The sequence below is a fragment of the Mytilus edulis genome, chromosome 2 (assembly GCF_963676685.1).
Source record: "Mytilus edulis chromosome 2, xbMytEdul2.2, whole genome shotgun sequence".
Classification (NCBI taxonomy): domain Eukaryota; kingdom Metazoa; phylum Mollusca; class Bivalvia; order Mytilida; family Mytilidae; genus Mytilus; species Mytilus edulis.
Window position 1 is genome coordinate 107,534,110 of NC_092345.1, and position 21,299 is coordinate 107,555,408.

A 21,299-nucleotide genomic window follows, 5' to 3' on the forward strand; every position below is an offset into this window, starting at 1 on the left:
GTGAGCAGGTGAACAAAAAAAAAATTCATGGGAAAATTTAAATCAGATCAATATATAATATGACATAAAAAAAACCTGATGGAGTTCTGACATGACACAAAAAATGGATGGAATTCTGACATGACACAAAAAAATGGGGGAAATCTGACATGACACAAAAATGGAGGGAATTCTGACATGACACAAAAATGGAGGGAATTCTGACATAATAAAAAAAAAAAAAAAAAGTTATGATTCAATCAAATAAAAATAGTGCAAGATAAAAAAAAATATAAGATAAATTAAGGACGGATTTCTGGTAACTGAACACTGACTTAATATGATCTCCATAGCAATGAAACAAAACTTTAAAAAAAAATTTAAAACTAAGGATGAATATATATGTACTTGATTTAATGTGATTTCATATGATCACCATGGCAACAATGGCAATAATGATTGTGAAATGATAATCGATAATGAATTATGATATAATATGTTATTGATGAAAACAAAAACAAACTGCATGTAAAAACAACTGTGTGTACACAATCACATACATATAAATGAAAGTAGAAAGTATTACAAGTCACATACAAATGTTTGACATAAAACACCTTGATCATAAATCTGTTCTGTAATGATAAAACTGTAGTTCCTAAACCCTAAAAGTAATAACCTTTGTTTGTTTATTCATACAACATCTCCTATTGAACATGTACAGCATATAATGATGAATAAAAGGTGTATTACATAACATCATAATTACATTTGAAGAAGATGTAGCATCTCTGTCCAAAAATGTGGTTTTTTTTTCATGGATAACAAAAAGATCATTAAAATAGAATAAAATGAAGAGATATGGCAAGAAGAACACATAACATGGAGTACAACAATGGGTGAATTTTTGTTATGGACGATTTAAATTTTTGGACAATGAACTTTATAACTTAAAGAATACAATAAATATTGTTCTCTGTTGAGTTTATTAATGGGGACCTTTTTATTTCTCCTGAGAGATATCCATCACTCATTGATTTATTTACATGAAGAAACAAATGATCTCTTCAGTATCCTTTCAATGGGACAGTTCATTGTCCAACACTGCAGGTAAAGCTACTCACACTGGGGAAATGTTTTACTTCCTTTATAATAAGTGAAAACTATATAAATGACAAATACTCATTAATCAGGTTACTTTAGTGTTGTAAGTTTATTTATGTCATTACCATAATGTAAATCAGGCTTTTAAAGGACAAACAAAAATACCGAAGTTGTTCAAAGAAAGTATAGATAATGGAAAAAAAAACTATTTATGTCTCTTTTTGAAATACAAATAGAAATAAGGATGTTCTTAAAATTCAAATTAAATGATTTACAAATCAAAATATATTACATGAGGAATTAAAGATGGCCATACCTATATATATATATGTATAATGGAGAGGTATATGTTATCAACACAAGAAAGCACTTTTGTCATACTAAAGACATTATCACAATACTAAGACGGAAGAATGATATACCGGTACGATAAATACTCCTGTTTAACAGAAATCTACTATAAATAATTACTATAATATATCTATCTTCAATTAAAACAATCAATAAATAATTTAATCTAATAACAATTAATTACTTTAAATTAATTTAAATTACTTTGTATTTACAAATAAATATAACTTCACTGGTCACATGACAAAATATATAACACTAAAATCCCTTTTATAGCGCATTTAAAAACATACTCAATTTCTTTGTTAATATTTGATCAGTTCAATATTAATCTTCAAGAAGATTAAAACATTTGATCATTTTTAGGCATAATTTAACATGCATCATTAAAGGTAAAGCTCTCATAATTGAATAAATCCATATTAATATAATTCACAATTTAAAAGATGCTCATTTCTTTATATTTCATTCCTAAAATTATTCAGGAATTTAATGCTATTAATGTACTGAAACAATTTTTCTCAAACATAAAAATTATGAATTATCAGTGACAAGATGCTAAAAACAGTTCCCAGGAAAATCAATATATTCAAGGAGAAACCAAATTATTCAACTCCTAAAATTTATAGAAATAGTCATCAATAAATATATTACCCTCAAATGAGCCATAAGGTCATAAAAGTAAAATTTCTCATTTTAAACAAAATAAATATCATTTACTTAAATATTGGCAAATGTTTCACTGGGTGACAAATTATTTGTTGTAAAAGAATGTTTTAAGCTAAATAAAGCAATATATCATTAATATGTAAAGTTAAAATGAGACAGAATGACTTATGTATGATTAAATATAAATATGCATATAATAATGGAATGTAAAAATAAAATGGAATGACTGTTGCCATGTAAAACAAATGGACGGGAGACATATATATTACTCTGGATGGAATCATAACTGAATGGACGGACATAAGTCATTGCACAATTTCTTGACCAAGAATAAATTACTTTTCTCTCTCATCAATCAAACTCATTCACACAGAAAATCTAATGCTTTTCTCACTATGTAATACTGTTTCTATGGTAACGCCAATAATAACTGCTACCTAGGTGTTTCAAAATGTCTACTGTTGGTAATTTCTGTTCTGATTGGTCCAAGTGGAGGAGTTCTTTCCCTTGTACTTGGAGAGACATTATAATATCCACACTGCTTCAGTACACTTTCAATCATATATTGCATCTGTTCATAGGTGACACCACCGTCTCTGTTGTCAGGATCACACTGATTTGTTTCTAAAATATATAAACATATTATTAATTAAGTATTCATTGTCTTCATTCTCTTTTACAGAAAGTGTTGAGTCTGTTTTATGGCACTAAAATTGGTCATAATGCCATGAAGTTTAATTAGATGATAGATATATATCTTATTTTATCTTAGGGTTAACTATTTTTTTTAAGAAAGGTTTGAAGAGTTTAATTATAAAGTTGTAAGGGGAGTAACTGAAATATTTCAAAGTCATCAATTTAAAATATGAAAATTATATGTGAAATAAAATCAATCAATGTCTTTCTATGTTGTGATACTATTGTTTTGGGTAAGGGTGAAGGTTGTTACCTATTAAAACGTTTAATCTTGCTGCATTTCTTTGCACCTGTCGGATGTTAAGTGGTTGTCGTTTGTAGATGTGGTTCATAAATTTTTCTCAATTCTAGTTTTTTTTTTATAGATTACACTGTTGATTTTCCTGTTTGAATGGTTTTACACTATTAAATTTTTGCGGCCCTTTAAAGCTGTTCAGTGTGAGCCAATGGTCCTTGTTGAAGACAGTACCTTGACTTATAATGGTGTACTTTTACAAATAGTGACTTGGATGGAAAGTTGTCTCATTGGCATTCATACCACATCTTCTTATATCTATGAATGTTATATTATTTCCCTTTGTTTAAAGGATATTGGTAATATACAAACCTAATCTATCTATTCCTCTTGTTTCTCCATCAGACATATTTTCTTTGTCCTGTGAACTGGTAGAACTAGAACGACTTCCACTGTCTACTGGCCCTAAGTTTAAATCAATTACCTCCCTTGAGCCACACATCAACTAAAACATCAAATAAAATCATATAACAAATATTTTCCTGAAGTCTTCTGATTATATATCTTTTCATGTAAAATGCATTTATGTATTTACTTCAAAATGTTCCGTACAATGGCTTGAAACAAGATTCTGTCCTAATATGATGGTATTCTGCTTGCCCCACTTGATCAAATTTAGATCAAATAGATTTTTTGAGTTATTAGTTTCATTGTTGTTATACAACAATTCAGAGTATGGTCCTTAGGTCTATTCTATTATATCAACTCTAAATAACTAACTATATAAATAGAACTTTAGTACCACTTATGCAATATTTAAATCAGCTTACTGCACAATGATCAAACTTATAGCAGCTAGTTTTGTAGGCCTGCACAATGATCAAACTTATATCAGCTAGTTTTGTAGGCCTGCACAATGATCATGCATATTTTAGTGATAAGAGATTTACTGATAATAAGAAAGCCAATAATTTTTCAAAACTAAAAGAAAGAACTGCTTCCAGAGTTCATACAGAATCTGTTTTGTGCGTTCATATCAGAGTGAATTTCTTTCAAGTTGTCTCTTAATCTAAAACTTATTATGTAATTTTATTCTAGTTTGTATTGTTCATTACCATTTAAACTGTCTTAAATATTTATCAAGTTTAAAAAAAAAAATATAAAAACTAAAATTAAATTTAAGAAGCATCTTACCTTTTTTAATTCACTTTTCAAATTAAAGGTTGTACTATGAGAGGCAAACAATGCTCTCTTAAATCGTTCAATCATTCTCCTCTTCGTGTGGGGTCTCAATGTAGGGGGTAACTGAGTTATATATAGTATCTTATGAAGCTGATGCAACATCTGTAGTATTGGGTCACTTATTTGTCGAACACGTCTCTGTGAAATGGTCAATGTTGGAGTATTAGCACTGTTTGGACGTTTAACTTTTTTCTTACTAGAACGTACAACATTGACTGTTGGACTACTGTTTGAGCGATGGTACTTTTTAAGTGATAATCCCTGAAGATGACCATTGACCAGAGGATCAAGAGAAACAGTTGTGCTTGTGGTTGTACTGTTATTAGGTGATGGGTCACCAGAACTAAGTCCTGAATCACGACTACTTTTCCACGGAATATCTAAGTTCAAAGGTGTTATTGAAGATTTGGATTTCTTTAATTTCCCTCCATGAAATACTTTAGGAGATCTTGGTGGTTTAGGAAGTTGGTGAGTGACATATAGACTTGAGCGATCAAGGGATCGCTGACTACCAGCACTATTTTCTCGACTGTCATTTTCACTACTGTTATAACTGTCATCATCATCACTTGTCCAGCCTGAAACTAAAATACCCAAGTTATTAGTAAAATTATAAACATGCTCTAATAAGAGAGAAACATTTCAAAAAGATTAAATCAATCAACATCCGACATGGATGGATTGATTAATATTTAACATCCAGTGAAAAATACTTAATGAATATCATGAAGAGTACATTTTAATGTGATATGAATATGAATTCTGCTTTGTGCTAGACCAAATCACTGAATCAACTTTAACATATTGTGACTTGGAAGGAGAAATGTCTCATTGGCACTCAAACCACAACTTCTTATATCTATTTTATCATGCTGTTTCACAAGATTTCCAAAAATACTTGTCATCCGACCCATTATTCTGACTACACACCATTCTCTGTTCTATCTGCTATTAGCATTATGTGCTGCAAATATCAATCTTAAAATGGTTTAACAAACCAGAGATTGAACACTGTACAGCCTGCACTCAAGACGTCACCAAGGAGTTCAATATTGTAGTTGTCTTTTGGTTATTTGTGTAGTTAATTTGCTGCCTTATTGAGACGTACCAAACATCCTTTTTCAATCAAAGGAGAAGACCCAATATAGAATTACTATTGACTATACCTATACGTCTAACTTTCATACCTCTTTCATTATCATCAAGATCTTGATTAAGTTGTGAGTTACATCCAGAATTCCTCAGTAATTCAATATCAACAAAAGCTGGATCTAATATTTCAGCATCTTTTAAGTCTGAGGCTCCACCACTTCCTGCTAAGTTGGCCAGACGGTGGTAACGTTCTTGTGACAAAACAAATAATCTGTGATAGTTCTGCATATTCTGGTTAGCTTCAAAATAATGCCTAAAAAGAGAGAAAATCAAAAATGATTTGAAATTATTTTTTCCAAATTCCATAAGGTCTTGAATACTAAAATATTCTTGTTTTTTATGCTGTTCGAAAAAAGAACAGATTGACTGCTTATACTGTTCAGTGGCAAATCAAATGCATTTTCGTGTTGAAAACATGAATGTAAAATGTGTTTTGCACTTAACTAACACACTGAGTCAAAATTTTTACGAATCAGTTCACATTAAACTAAAACTGAGCCACTGAGATGGTTTAGATAAAAGGTATATTGGGAATATTGTATATTGTACCAATCTTCAATTTTTAAATTTCTTTTTAACACTTTGACAATAACAGGGATCCAGAGCACCAATACTTTTATCATGGCCTATCAAACAAATATAAAATTTTATTTGTTCCTTTTTTATATCGGAAATCTAAATTAATCAACTACATGGTGACCTGATTTTCTGCTGTTAACAAACACAATAATACAACTAACACTTGACTACTTATTGTCTTTCTTTATTTTGTCTCCATGTCAACTCTAAAACATGTTTTATAATTATGTTTTATTTGACTGTACCTTTGAGCTTTGTGCCTCTCTTTTTCTAACTTTTTCTCCATAGTGGATTGTTGTGTGGCCATGCTATCTATATGTACCATCAGTTTATCAGCCATAGTGCTAGCTACTTCAACAATATCTGGACGTTTCTCTGGGGACTCACAAATACAACTAAAACAAGAGTTAAATTGATACATATAATCATAACAACTTTTTCATGTGAAATATTTTCAATAAAATTTAGAATCCCCCCAATCTTTTTTATTTAAATTTTTATATTAGATTGAGAAATCTTGCAGTAGTCATTGAAAAAGTGATACATCAGAAGATATCATATCCAGTAAATTACCCGTAATCAATGTGAATATGTACAACTTACGTTTTAGCCACATTAATTAGCCTATCTGTATAAGTTCCTGAGGGAATTGGGTCATAAGATGCTGAACATATCTGTAAATAATAAATATAGTAATTTCTTAATATCCCTTTATCAATTAAAATTATATAATTTGAAAACTACTACAATATATATGTTAAAGGGCCAGCTGAAGCTGGATTTTCTCACTGCATTGAAGACTCATTGGTGGCCTTTGGCTGTTTTCTGCTTTTGGTCACATTGTTGTCTCTTTGAAACATTCCTCATTTCAATTTTATAGATAATTAATATATACTTAAACATTAATTGAAAATGAAAACAAGGGAAAAAATTCATTTTAGTAATGTAAAAAAAGTAACATTCATGTAGAAATGTACCATCAAAATTCTATCACTTAAATATTATAAATATATTTCAAAACCCTCTTCCTTAGGCTTAACATATACATTTACTAAGTGACATGTAATGGTGACTGGCCATAGCATATGAAACACTAAAAACATCTTGGTAACCATGAAAACATGTAAACTAACCTTAGTAACTAATGACAACATGTTATCACTATAGAATGGAGGCTTTAACATACACATCTGATACAGAATACATCCTAAAGCCCAAACATCAGCTTTCTCTCCATAAGGTTGGTTCTGCACTATTTCTGGGCTGAAAAAAAAATATACACTTTACATTGAATGAATACTTCATGTGAAAACATAGAAGAAAAAAGACCCTTCCTGAAATTCAATACAGATTACTTTTTCTTTTTTCTTTTTTTTTTGGAAAGTTTGCTATAGCTTGCTATAGCTACTTTCCTTAGGCGTCGGCCTCAACTTCCGGTGAGACAGACTATTGCAATGTTCTGCTCCAAGATAATGTAGTACTAGTGTTCGAATTCTGATTCTTGGATATTTTGAGTTGCTACTCTTTTGAAAAGATTACAGCTTGAATAAAAAGGTAATGAATGTTCACCGACAATTCAGATGAATTTAACTTCATTTTGAAAATAAGTATCACAAACACTACTTTGCGGATCGGCCATTGGCTGAAGAGAAAATCAAAAGAAATCTACGCGAGACAGCGTTTCATTCATGAATATTTCATGAATGAACATTTCATCGCACTATTTTTTACTATGTACGATATTTACAACTGTTTGTTATTGAATAAGTAAAAGCCCGAGTGTATCGAAAGAGTCCGGTATGCGAGAACAAGTTGATATTTGACCAATTTGTCGGATAATTGACAAGTGATAATGGTTTGATTTATTTTAACAATACACAGGTGATAGAATATAAAATAATCGATAATTATATGGCTAATGTCTCACGCCAAGGATGAGTAAAGGTAAATACCGGCTTTAATAGAAAAGTGCATTGTTTTTGTCAAACTGACATCAATCTGAATATTTTGATGCCAAAAATCATTCAAAAACTTTTAATTCCGTTATTTAAATACTAGCTGTTTCACATTCCAATGTGGATAAAAGGAGCTTCATTCGTTCAGTAAGCTCAAGTGGATCAAGCTGACAACAGAAAAACATTGTCTTAATGGCAATTAGATATATATAGTATCATAGCATCCGTATGATTTAAAAGCAACCGAGTCATCATCTACTTCTTAGAATATTATAGTTCAGTGTATCAAGACCGAGATCAAACTAAAGACAAGTGCTGTAGAAATTGTTAAAATTTAATAATATTTGTCCATGTACCAGCAAAATGACTTTCTTAGTGCTTAACAATGCAGTGGCGGATCCGGAACTTTTTATCCTCACACGTTATTCCTTGGGCAGTATGATTCTTTAAGATTGACCTATAATTAACAATGTGTCGTCATAACACAGAGGCAATGATTACTAGTATATCATATAAATGGCTTAAAACAAAAATCTCAAATGTCATTGCCTCAATGGTAAATTACACAGCAGAAACTTAAATGTGTTACATGGTTATAAGCACCTCAGATCAACATTGTATGAATCTAGTTTATATAAACTTTTTATTCCCGAGGTCATACTACTATTGTTATGCCCCCACCATATTGAGTTTTATCCTTGTTTTTTCTGTAAGTATGTATGTCCCTTATTTACTTGTACGTACGTCCATACATACCAAAATTGATTTCTGTTCTCTTACTTTAGTTTGCCTGAACCAAATTTTATGAAACTTATACGCAATGCTTATAACCACAAAACACAAGTCAAGTTTGAATGTTGTTGGCGTCACTTTTACCATTCTAGATGTAAAGGGGTAAAATTTTCAGTATACCCTATCAAGTATATATATACCCTTATATATAAGTTTGACTTGTAGCTTTCTTCGGTTATACGTTTATCAGGTGAACGTAAAAATCGGTCTTTAGATTTAGAAGTATAGATATATAAAATAAGAATGTGTCCATAGTTATGATAGTACACAGATGCCCAATCCGCACTATCATTTTCTATGTTCAGTGGACCGTGAAAATGGAGTAAAAATCTAATTTTGCATTAGAAAGATTATATCATAGGAAACATGTGTACTAAATTTCAAGTTTATTGGACTTCAACTTCATCAAAACTACCCTGACAAAAACTGTAACCTGAATGGAACAGACGGACAGACGAATGAACGGATGCACAGACCAGAAAACATAATGCCCATAAATGGGGCATAAAAAGTGATTTTTGGAAATTGCTGGCGAGACAATGGTTTAGTTTGAAAAATCAAAACTGTGATTAAATACATATTTGAAATAATGCACGTCTATAACCTATTTGAAATAATACACACATACAGTTGTAAACTTTCCAGAGGTGCTATCCAGCATATTTTCATGATTGTAGTTACTATATATTACATGCACCATATAACATCAATAAATTGTCTCTACTTATTGCCAAAACAAATTAAATCATTGGATAAATCCCATTTATTACCATTATTCCTTTCCTATTTAACTTCTACTTACCACCAATAAACAATAGTTCCCACTACTGAAGTCATTTTACTACAATCACTTCTCTTCTGTTTGGCCAATCCAAAGTCAGCTGAAATACACAATGTAGGATTTCCATGGTCATGTTGCAAGTAGAATTGTAAAATACATAAAATAGTTTTCTGTCATAATGTTTCTTTACAGTCAATCCTATATCCTATCTCACTTAGATAGATGGAATACAAATAATATGTATAAACAGTCTAACATAGATAGATATAAAATTTCTGTATAAACTCAATTTCACACTCATACAAAAAAGTGTTCACGTAGAAAAAATAAATAATTACAGAATAAGACTTAATAAGTGTTATAACTTTTTTTATCGTAATGAATATTGTAACAAGAAAAATTCAATAATCAGCATAAAACCTAGCTACTGCCTTAAATGTAGTGGTATTTTATATCCATCTAACAGATTGAGTGTAAATTCACAAGCCTCAAACAACCCAATACTAAAGTTTCTCATTTCAGATCAAATCATAAATTGAGTTGCTTCCCTTTGTCCAGTTGGAAATTCATTTAGAAGAGTGCAGGATAATTCATCTTTCCAACTTCAATCAAATAATGTATGACCAAAAGGATCTTTTTGTAAGCCCAGACTTCTTATAAATAACTTACTAATTGTAACTTTGTCATTTTCTCCTAACATGATATTTTTTGGAGCCAAATCTCTGTGTAAAATTCCCTTTTCTTTGTGCAGGTATCTCAGTGCAAGCACCATCTGAAAGTTCAAGAGAAGAACATATTTTAAATCATTGAGAATAAAGAAGCACAAGAACAGTTAACTACTTAATTTCACAGTTGTCTTTTTACACAACTCTAAAATCTAATGAGTTGTGTTGACTACATGATTATTATTTTTTTTATGATAGTCAATGCTCAGGGAAATTTATTTTCTGCAGCAAAGTTTAAAGAGTGATTCAATACTGATAGTTCCCTCATTCAGGTCTATGGTTTGCAAAAGGACAGGAAGCATGATAAACTTTGTAGTGGAAACCATTTATTAACTCTTGACACTGAAAAACAAAAGTGTATTGAAACAACTAAAAACCAAAAAGCTGTATTATAACAGTTTACAAGAACGTAAGAAATTATGAAAAATTGCAGATATATACATGTTAGCTTGTTCACACTGTGACTTTGATGAAGAAAAAAACATTCATATTATAACACTTTAAATGATTTAGTAACAATGGTATGTTTTATTACCATACATTCTAATATTGACAGATTTTATGAGAATATTCTTATAAAGACACTAACCTGCATGAGTATCTTCCAAATTCTATCTTCAGCAAATTGTTCATTCTTATCCTTCAGATTGTTGAGGTGTTCCTCTAACGGAACACCATCGATCAACTCCATTACAATGTATAACTTTTGACCTGAAAAGATAGATAATTAATATAGTGTTGTAAGTTTATGCAACAAATCTTATTTCTTTTCAATTTTCATTTCTTACATTTTCTCTATTTTGCTGATTGACCTGTGTCTAATGATATTTTGTAAAGCTAATTATAGTTCATCATGTTCAAAGCAAGGTGCCTGTTAGCCACTGGTTTTTGATGTTATCTACCTGTACATTTTTGTTTGATTGGTGACCTGTAAATGTAACATTTTGTCTTTTTGATGACTGAGTGTTTAGTAATAGATGTGTTTTGTGTGATCATGTAGTCTTCAGATATTAGTTAGATGGCTACATAACTTACTCTCAACAAAGGTCTTGAGGAACCTGACCACGTTGGGATGTTTCATCTGCTCTTTAATGATAGCTATTTCATTCATAATTTCACCAACACTTTGGTCTATCTCTAGACTGTTCTTACCAAAGGATGGATTGTCAATATTGATCTAGAATATACATATAACAAAGATATAAAACATGTTGAAATTAAGTCAAATGATGGATTGTCAATGTTTATCTATAATATAAAGTTGAAAAAGTTATAAAATATCTTAAGGCGATACCCAACACATTGGCCTCTTTCTACACTGTTCTTTCCAAATGATGGATTGTCAAATACAAAGATATAAACATCGTAAAGTAAAATGTGTATGTACATTTTGGCAAGAAATATTTTAACTCTTTTAAAGCTAAGAATTGTTGCCTGGCTACCAGATCCTTTGCCAGATATAAAATTTCTTTGTATGTGTATACATATGTTTTACCTCTGCCAAAGCTAAGAATTGTTGCCTGGCTGCAAGATATAAATAATTTCTTTGTACGTGGATAGTGGATATCAAGTAATAATATTTTAACTCTTTTAAAGCTAAAAATTGTTGCCCTGCTGCCAGATATAAATAATTTCTTTGTACGTGGATATCAAGTAAAATGTTTTACCTCTTTCAAAGCTAAGAACTGTTGCCCTGCCACTTGCTTTTTTACTTTGAACACAGAACCAAACGCTCCTGACCCCAGTAGTTCAAACACTGCATAATCACCGATGTAACGATTTGGTGTCCTATTATGGTTTGTTTCCATTATGTTTGTTTTTATATCATCAACAATGTCAGCCTGAAACAGAATGTATATAATGTAACGATTTGGTGTCCTATTATGGTTTGTTTCCATCATATTTGTCTTTATATTGTCAACAATGTCAGTCTGAAACAGAATTTGTCTGGTTGATAAATCATAACTTGTAATATGCAATAACACAGAAGGCATTCTGTTAAAAATAAAGTTTTTTTATAAACTAAATTCAAAACTGTCATTTTAGAACTGATAGTGGTTTTCTCTATGTCCAATGAGAAGTATTTTAAACATATATTGTATTCATCACAAGTTTACTTCACAGAAAATCTCTTTGATATTTTTATTTCCCAGAAAAATTCCTGATGTTTTCAGCAAACTTAAAACTGCCCAGAAAACCAGTTTTGTATAGCTCATATATATTTCTAAAAAGGCAGAAATTAAGGAAAATGAAATTCTCCCTCGCCCTGCTTGTCTGAATTTAAAGTATTTAATCTCTAAATTCAATAGGCTATAATTAAAACAAACACAGATATAGGATTAGTTGCTCGCAGTAACATATCATTTTCTCTTGCGATACAATATTTTATTTTACTTTCTTGTACATATTTCTTCGATTCAAACCACTGACATATCAATCCATGACATATAACATTGTTTCTCATTCGCATTTTTCCTCAGTTAATACCTCCAACGCCTGTACGTATGTAATAAACATAGCAGCAACTGTCAATATACCAATGTGACCAACTTCAATTCGACGCAACTGCGAGCACCTTCTATAATATTACATTTAAATGCCAAACTTTATATAGTACCATTAAATCCCACCCGTAGAAACCGCCAAAACTTTCCTCGTGCATTATACACCCGACATCAAACTCTATAAATAGTACATACTGTTGCAGAACTAGTTATACTAGTTCCCATCTATAAATAATTACCACTAATAGCAAACGGGAAAACACCAATTTCAAACGAAATAAAATATATTGGGTAACATCTTACTGAATTAATGTTTTTTTTTACAAATCAGTCAACAGGAGTTTGATGTAGTGCATATCACCAAGATTAGCATGTTTACATATAAAATTTGAAAAAAGGGGGTTAAACTTACCCTATAACTGTTGATTTTCTCTACCAGTGTTTTATAAGCTGACAGATCTTTTATATAATGTCCAACACTTATAAACATATCAAATAAATCTGGAGGGAAAAGTCTTTTAAACAGCCGTCTATTTCTCTCCATACTAAACGTGAATCTCAAGGCTCGGAATGCATTTCTCTGAAGATTTTTGGCCCATTTTCTCTCTTTTCCAACACATTGTTTACACGGTGGAAGAATAAGTAGTCCAAGGTAGTATAAGCCGTTAGCCAGTATTATATGTTGACCATTAGCATCATTCAAAACTAGTTCCATTAACGCGGCACAACTGGCAGATTTTAATGAATACTGTATCTCCATCAATTCTTCTGACTGTAAATAAATGGCATTATTATTTCGTACTGTTACCATGGTTACTTAGGACTGTACATGAATGTTATTATTGCAAAGAAATACCCTAATTAAATATTCAAAGTTTCAAATGTGAAATAAGTCTGCAAATTACCCTCCTCTAATTTGAGGTGTGTTCTCAAGACTAATATTATAATATGGCATCACAATAAAATGAGAATCTTATAGAAAAAAGTATAGTTTTTTGCATTTTCTTCTTTATTTCCCTTAAATTGCCTATGTTCCAAGATGCCATGTCCCTATATATTGCAGAAAAAAGCTTCAAGAGGATGAGCACACATCTATATCACTGCAAGTTTAAAAATGACGGACGCCAAGTGATGGGAAAAGCTCACTTGGCCCTTCGGGCCAGGTGAGCTAAAAATGATTCTACTTTTTTATAAAACTAATTTGAAAATTAAAGTGTGATCCTCTGTTATGAGAAATCTTCTGACCTCCCAAAACTATATATAGCTAGCAGTGGAGATCTCCACACTTTATATAGCTAGCAGTTGCGATAACTGTATAAAGCATGTATATTGTGTACAAGTTGTAATGTTGTACAAATTATAATTTGTACAGATTTTTTGTACAAGTTATCAGTGTTTTATGAACGGCTTAACACAAATGGATGATGCAAGCACACAGTCTTTTGTTTTGTATATTTTTGTCATATTTTCACAACTGCATGGTACAGTCTAATACTAAGCATTGATACAAAAAACATCATAAGACCATAAGAAGTCTTTTATTGGGTATGAATATGGTAAAAGGAGAAAAATAAAACTATAATTTAAACCATTCAGGTATCCTCATTTCAAGTTTGAGGACAAGGAGAATGGCACTAAATGTTAGGTAGAAATATATAAATTTGATTTTAAAACATCAAACTGTTACATTTTAGAAGATAAACCTGTATCACCTGGTGCAAGAAGGTATGTGTCAAAAAACTTATAACTTGTACAAAAACTCTGTACAAACTTACATCTTGTACACAACATATATAAAGCAAGGAATGTATTACAACATTTTAGGTAGTTAACTTTCTTTATGTTTTTTAAATGATTTGTGCTGCTCTCTGTCTCTTTTTTGTGCATATAACTGAATGGTGTATCTCTCTCTCTCTTTCTCTTTACATAACTAAATGATCCTGATCTCTCTCAAAATGATTTCTGCATATAACAGAAAGAGGTCTCTTTCTCTCTCAATCATTTGGAAAGATGACTTTTGCTTTTATGAACACAGCACACAAGGTGTTTCCCTGACAAATATAATAATCACCTTATATTTTAACTGCCAATTTTAATAGGGATAATTGGAATAAATAAATGTTTAATATGATTATCAACAATTGGCAAAGCCTACACATAATTTCTATTGTATCCATAGCAGAGAAAATCCAGTTTGTCAGAATACTCTTGTACTTGTTTTTGATGCTGTTGATATAAATATCATCAAGTTCAACTTTTTATGTAAAACTGTTTTGTGCAATGGGTAGGAAAGCAACCATAATAACATTAAGTTCTCAGTTTTAATTATTAGTACAGGAAGATTTTGATGAATTTAATTAATTAAAACTGTTAAATTTGTGGGCTGGTTTATCACTGTAAAACTTATTTAATTATTAAAGTAGGGATTCATAAAGAGAAAGTTATACCCTTTAAAATAACAAGTTGGGAAAACTGATCGCAAGAACAAATATTGGACCTTAAAATTAACAAAAATTGAACCGATTCTGTTAGCATCATGAACAAAAAAACGTAAAAATTACAGAGTTGTTCCCCTTTCTTATCAGAAACTGAATGATGCCTTATGATTGGTGTTCAAAACGATATCTTCCTACAGGACAAAAAGGGTTATAACACTTAAATGTAATCTGGATATTATTAACTGTGACATGATAGGTTCATAACAGGAAGTGACATGATAGGTTCATAACAGGATGTGCCATGATGATGATGATATACACAGCACACACCAATTACCTTCGACATTCCTCGAGGTTTGGTTAATATTGTCTCCCATATAGCCTAGTAGTCAAATAAAAAATGTGTCTTCAATTCTTTATTTATCATTTATTTTCTTTTACTTTTATTCATATCTTTGAAACATAATAAGCTCAATGCAACAGAGAAGATATCAGCTTTTTAATAATATTAAAATAGACATTCCTTCATTGTTCTTCAAATAACTAGTTAAAAATAACTATATATTAATGGTTTACTATTATAAATTGTTATTTGGATGGAGATTTGACCCATTGGCCCTCATACCACATCTCCCTATATCTATACATCCTTTACTTTATACTGAACTAAAATATTCTGTATATTTAACAACAGACAAAGTTTATCCCTTCTCCTTGCCCCTTTAATTAACATACTCCTAGCCTAAAACCGTTAGTCCCATTCTACTTACATCATCAACAACAGGGGTCCTCCCATGGGCTCCAGCACTGGCTGGTCCCTCACTATTCTCCATTCTCTCGGTTACAAAAGTTCTATCACTGAAATAAAATAATACATAAATAACAACTTATGTACTGTAAAGAGATGTAATTTGTATAGATCTATTTCATATTATCAATAAAAGAGACATAGACATCCAGAGGACTAAGATTATCAGCATTCATTACAATTTTTCATTTAAATTTCTTTTTTGTTAAATTTAAATTAAAACCTCTAACTTTTGTCCAAAGTTCTGGTTACTATAAATATACAATATGTGTTCTGCTCTTTGGTGGATTTGTTGTCTCTTTGACACATTCCTCATTTCCATTCTCTTCTCTTATAACTTCAAAATTTTATATATTTGAGGACCATGTAATACTCATATAGCTAACTTACTGCAAAAGAGAAAGTAGAAGTGGAATTCCTCCAATCTGTCTTATTTCTTTGCTGGCAACAGGATCTTCACAAAGTTGAGCTAAGCACCATACGACATGCCATAATAAATTAACATTGTCACTGTGGAGTTGACTGAAACACATAATATAGTACTAATTATTACACATGAATGGGGGGGATGTGCAGGATATATATAGGTTGCATACAGCTGTTTCACAAACCACACCTCTTTTGGGCAGATACATAATATTCAAAGATAATTTATTGTGTTAACGTATTTGTTCCCAGATATGATCTCAATGTTTCATCTTTTGAAATATAACTTGGGAAAGTTAGTGTGTTACTCACTAGGTATAGTTGACCATACAAGTTTCTATATCTACACATTTTTCAAACAGGCTTAGGCCGTACCTTGACCTATAATGGTTTACTTTTATAAATTGTTATTTGGATGGAGAGTTGTCTCATTGGCACTCATACCACATCTCCCTATAGCAATAAACCTTTTACTTTTCTGATGAAGTTAATTCAAGCAATGTGTACCATTGTAACAAATCCAGTATGATTGACAAAGACTAAATGATACACAGGGAACAATAAATATTCTACATATTGTGTATGTTTGTAAGTGTGTGTATTTCTATATTTATATTACCTTAGAAGAATTGGAATTCCATCGTGTATCATTACACTGTCTCGTGATAAAGGATCCTGACACATAAACTGTAACAGCTTAGCTGCCAATCTGTCAAAACAAAAATAGGTTTTAAAAATGAAGATTGAAAGGATAGCCGGAATATTATTAAAATATAAATAATAGCAGAAATGCAGGATACTTTATCTGCCAAAAATGTAAATCTGCAGTTTAAAAAATAATTTTGCCACAAATGATGAGAGTTCTGAGCCTTAACATCAAATATGTGTCGTCTCACTCTTATCGGCTCTTAATAAAATTGCATATCATGGCTTTGAGACATCAAATACATTGACCTGGACTTAACTTTGACCCTGACATATAAGCAAAGTCAATGTATGAATGGACATGGATAAGTTTGAACCTAAATTATCAAGTAATCTTTTGGTTTGCTCGTGAAACAAAGAAAACATTTGTTTATATCATGCAAAATATGCAAATACAACCCCTTAAATCAATTATCTTTTTGTGTGCATATATTTATATTGTAAAGCTACTTGGCACATAGTGAAGCCTTTTGGAACTCATTCACTTGACAAAAAGTTTGATATTAATACTCACAGCTGATATTTCACAATATCAATATGCATACAACCTGATAATCAGAACATATCTATTTACAGACAGATTCTTTATTATTCTACCATTCCTTATACATTAACCTGATAATCAGAACATATCTATTTACAGACTGATTCTTTATTATTCTACCATTCCTTATACATTTCTAATATTTGACTTACTTTTTAGACAAGTTATCATACTCTTGCACTATTATCAACAATATTTCTATACAGTTCAGCATTCCAATTTCCTGTCTTGGTTTTGAGCTGAAATTATGAGAAACAACTGTATATATAGTTATTTATTTTCATGAATATTCATGATTAAGAAAAAATACTGATAATTCTGAAAGAAAAAGAAAATATATGTCATACCTATATAATTGTTAAAATTTATCAAACTTTTCTATTTAAAATCATAATTTTCCATAATCTACATAAAATTGTTTTTTCCCCTATCTGTGTTGTCAAAGTACTAACCTTTGAGCCAATCCAATCAATGCATACAAAGAGCAATGTAGAACTATAACATCACTGGCATGGAGCAGCAAAACTAACGACTAAAATTAAAACATTTTAAATATCATGTATCCTGTCTGTTAATGAGCAAACAAACGATTAAAGAAAAAAAAACCCATTTCAAATATATGTATCATGTCAGTTAATTCAGTATCAAAGTGTATCATTAAATATATATCAAGATTCAGTAAATCAAGACATAACAAAAGAGTAGTAAATGACATTTCAATTTTTCATTCAATATATTTTCTCATCAGATAAACTAATATTTGCTTCAATTCACATAATGAGGTAGAAAATGCATCATTGAGCCTAAAAACAATTAAAATCAGTAAATTCTTCATTTCATTTTCCTGTATAAAAACAGCCATAGACTAATTAATCCTAATAAATAAGTTGAAATCTGTTAATGGCATAAGAATTAAGTTAAAATGACACTTACATTGTGTGCTTCATATTCTATCAACCATTCTCTCTGTTCTCCAATGGCAGATATCTTCTGAATAATGTCTGTTAAAAGAACGTTTTATGTGAAATCATAAGTTTTATTTTATATAGCTACTAATAATTATACACTTTAACACTTTATGCGTAGCTGTATTTCACAGATTTATAACCATTCTAAAATGAGTTCTACTTTTGGAGTGTGCTTAGTGTCCCATGTTGGATCATCAATGGAGGTACAGTAGTAATTGAGAAAGGATAATCATGTTACTTAGCTACAGATTAAAACAAGAATATGTTTTCATTGGACACCATGCTCTGCTCAGGTTATCACTTTTCATATCAAAGAACCACAAAATCTAGGACAAAACCCTAATGTAGCAAATATATAAAGCTGACATCATAATGAACAAGTGTAGCAAGTCATAAAAATGTCACAGTTAAGTGGATTCATTTATTTTCGTGGGTATCATTTTTCGCGGCTTGAGAAAAATTTGCAGTTTCATGGATATTTGATTTCATGGTTTTGTTAATATATGCATAAAAAGCCTATAGAAAATTTGTAATTCGTTGAACATTTGAATAGGTGGTTCGGCTGTACCCATGAAACCTACGAAAATTGATATCCAGCGAATGATAATGAATCCATAGTAATTACTCAATGTACATTGACCAACATTTTTTTAACTTGATAAAAGATATTAAACTGGACACATAGATTGGATATAATGCCCCTGGGATTAATAAATGAAATCAACAATGAAATGTCTTATATTCTAATAATTACATTAGATGTATGTTTCATTATAATATTTTATTCTGATTGGCTAACTGCACATCACATGTTATTCTGTAAGCAGTTGCATTGCTCAATACAACTTTTCACTCATGATAACACGTGCTCCAACAATAAAGTGCACAGGTGAATTAAATAATAAAATGTATAAAATTCGTGTTTTCATGATCATAGCTAAAAAATGTAATTATAAGTATTGAATGCTTCTTTTTGTAACTTTATAGGGTTGTAAAAGCGTTCACCGTGCGTACATTTTTAGAATGAAGCGCTTCCGCGCTTCATACAAAATGTACTTCGGTCAACGCTTTTACACCCCAATAAATTTACAAAAAGAAGCATTCAATTCTTAAATATATTATTTTTAAATGACATTTAAGGACTTTTAAAGAATACTGTGCCCGACTCACAACCTCACATCACATATTATTTAAACATTTCTTATCATGAGGATAAATATATATATATGTCCTAAATTGCAAGCTAATGTGACCACAACTTCATAATATTGTAGGCCAGGCATACATAATGATACTTACTTGACATTTCTTTAAGAATATCCACAATGTAGGGACTTTCTCCATATCTTAGGTAACTCTGTGTCGCCTTTTGGAAATGCTGAAACAGAAATGACAAAAAAATTATTTCCTGAATCTGTATACATTTTTAGGAATTTTCTTTAGAAATATTCCAAATAAATTAAAAATACAGAATAATTTTCCCCTTTAAGAACACTTAAGTTTTCTACATTCAAAATAGGAGATATCTAGATATCACTAAACAACACTAATAAAATGAGAAAACTTTGTATGTAACATCTCAATCCAATAATAAATTGAGACCATTAAATCGTTCTGTATACCAGACAAAACCTGTTTCTTATAAAAACTCAACTTACATCTTATAAAGATTTGAGACCAAATAACTAATAAAACAGTTTGTGATTACTAAGATCTATACTTACATCTGAAAGAGATTTGAGACCATTTAACTAATAAAACAGTTTCTGATTACTAAGATCTATACTTACATCTGAAAGAGATTTGAGACCATTTAACTGATAAAACTGTTTCTGATAAGTAAGATCTCTCATTAATATTCTGAGACAGGATAAAAGAAGGAATATGTTCTTTGGTGGAGCCTGAATAATCCATTCTCTGAAAAACAAAAACAGTATAAACATTTATTAGAAACTATAAACATAACAACTTTGAAGATATTTACATCAAAATTTTTGCACAAAATAAAACAAAATGTGGTGAAAATTTCCTGTCTGGCCATAGAAAAATAAGCTGAATATTTTCAAATCACTAAAGATGTTTAAAATATACTCAACTTTCTCTGAACATTTCTAGTTAGTACATTCTTGACAATATTTTTGTATCATAAGGTATTGCACATGGAAAAAATTTAAAATACAGGTGATCAAACTTACTCGCAACATAGTCTGTACTTGATTAAAGCTGTGAAGACTTCAGAAAACTTTGTACTCTGTGGATGTTGACTGAAGTTCCTCTCTGACTGGTACCTCGATCTAAACTTCTCCAGCGCCACTGATTCTGTAGACTGGAGCTGATGAGCACCTGACTTTGGTTGAGGTAGAGGCCATGGGGTCTGTTTTGTTAAAGGACTAGAGGAGAGTTCTATGGACGGAAGCTAAAATCAGAAAACAAACATGTAGATTTGTATCAGATATCAGATGAAAAAGATTATTGCAATGTTAACTGTGTACATTTAGGTTTGTTTATAAGTGATTAAGTGTAAGAGTTTGGTGTCGGCTATCTTAATAATCATCCTATTATTAGGCGCAGAAGGCCATACTCTCATCGTTTAATTGTTAGCTTTTTATAAATTTTGATATGGATGGAGAGTTGTCTCAATGGCAC

General features: G+C 30.7%; 1 protein-coding gene across 3 annotated transcripts in view; it reads right to left on the reverse strand.

The window, feature by feature from the left end:
- Positions 1–1,719: 1,719 nt before the first annotated feature.
- LOC139513890 (serine/threonine-protein kinase Nek10-like) overlaps positions 1,720–21,299 on the reverse strand; it is a 31,773-nt gene continuing 12,193 nt past the window's right edge. The window contains exons 4-26 of one of the 3 annotated variants that reach the window (XM_071302829.1): positions 20,849–21,069; positions 20,444–20,570; positions 19,953–20,031; positions 18,619–18,686; positions 18,138–18,217; positions 17,838–17,924; positions 17,056–17,145; positions 16,401–16,532; positions 15,973–16,060; positions 15,540–15,584; positions 13,177–13,536; positions 11,928–12,101; positions 11,296–11,437; positions 10,850–10,971; positions 10,205–10,307; positions 9,557–9,635; positions 7,141–7,270; positions 6,611–6,681; positions 6,253–6,402; positions 5,464–5,681; positions 4,229–4,860; positions 3,407–3,539; positions 1,720–2,727 (exon numbers count right to left, since the gene is read on the reverse strand). In XM_071302829.1, the coding sequence (XP_071158930.1) occupies positions 2,537–2,727; positions 3,407–3,539; positions 4,229–4,860; positions 5,464–5,681; positions 6,253–6,402; positions 6,611–6,681; positions 7,141–7,270; positions 9,557–9,635; positions 10,205–10,307; positions 10,850–10,971; positions 11,296–11,437; positions 11,928–12,101; positions 13,177–13,536; positions 15,540–15,584; positions 15,973–16,060; positions 16,401–16,532; positions 17,056–17,145; positions 17,838–17,924; positions 18,138–18,217; positions 18,619–18,686; positions 19,953–20,031; positions 20,444–20,570; positions 20,849–21,069 (3,522 nt within the window). In that variant the 3' untranslated portion in view covers positions 1,720–2,536. The other 2 variants (XM_071302830.1, XM_071302831.1) reach the window with 2 other exon arrangements.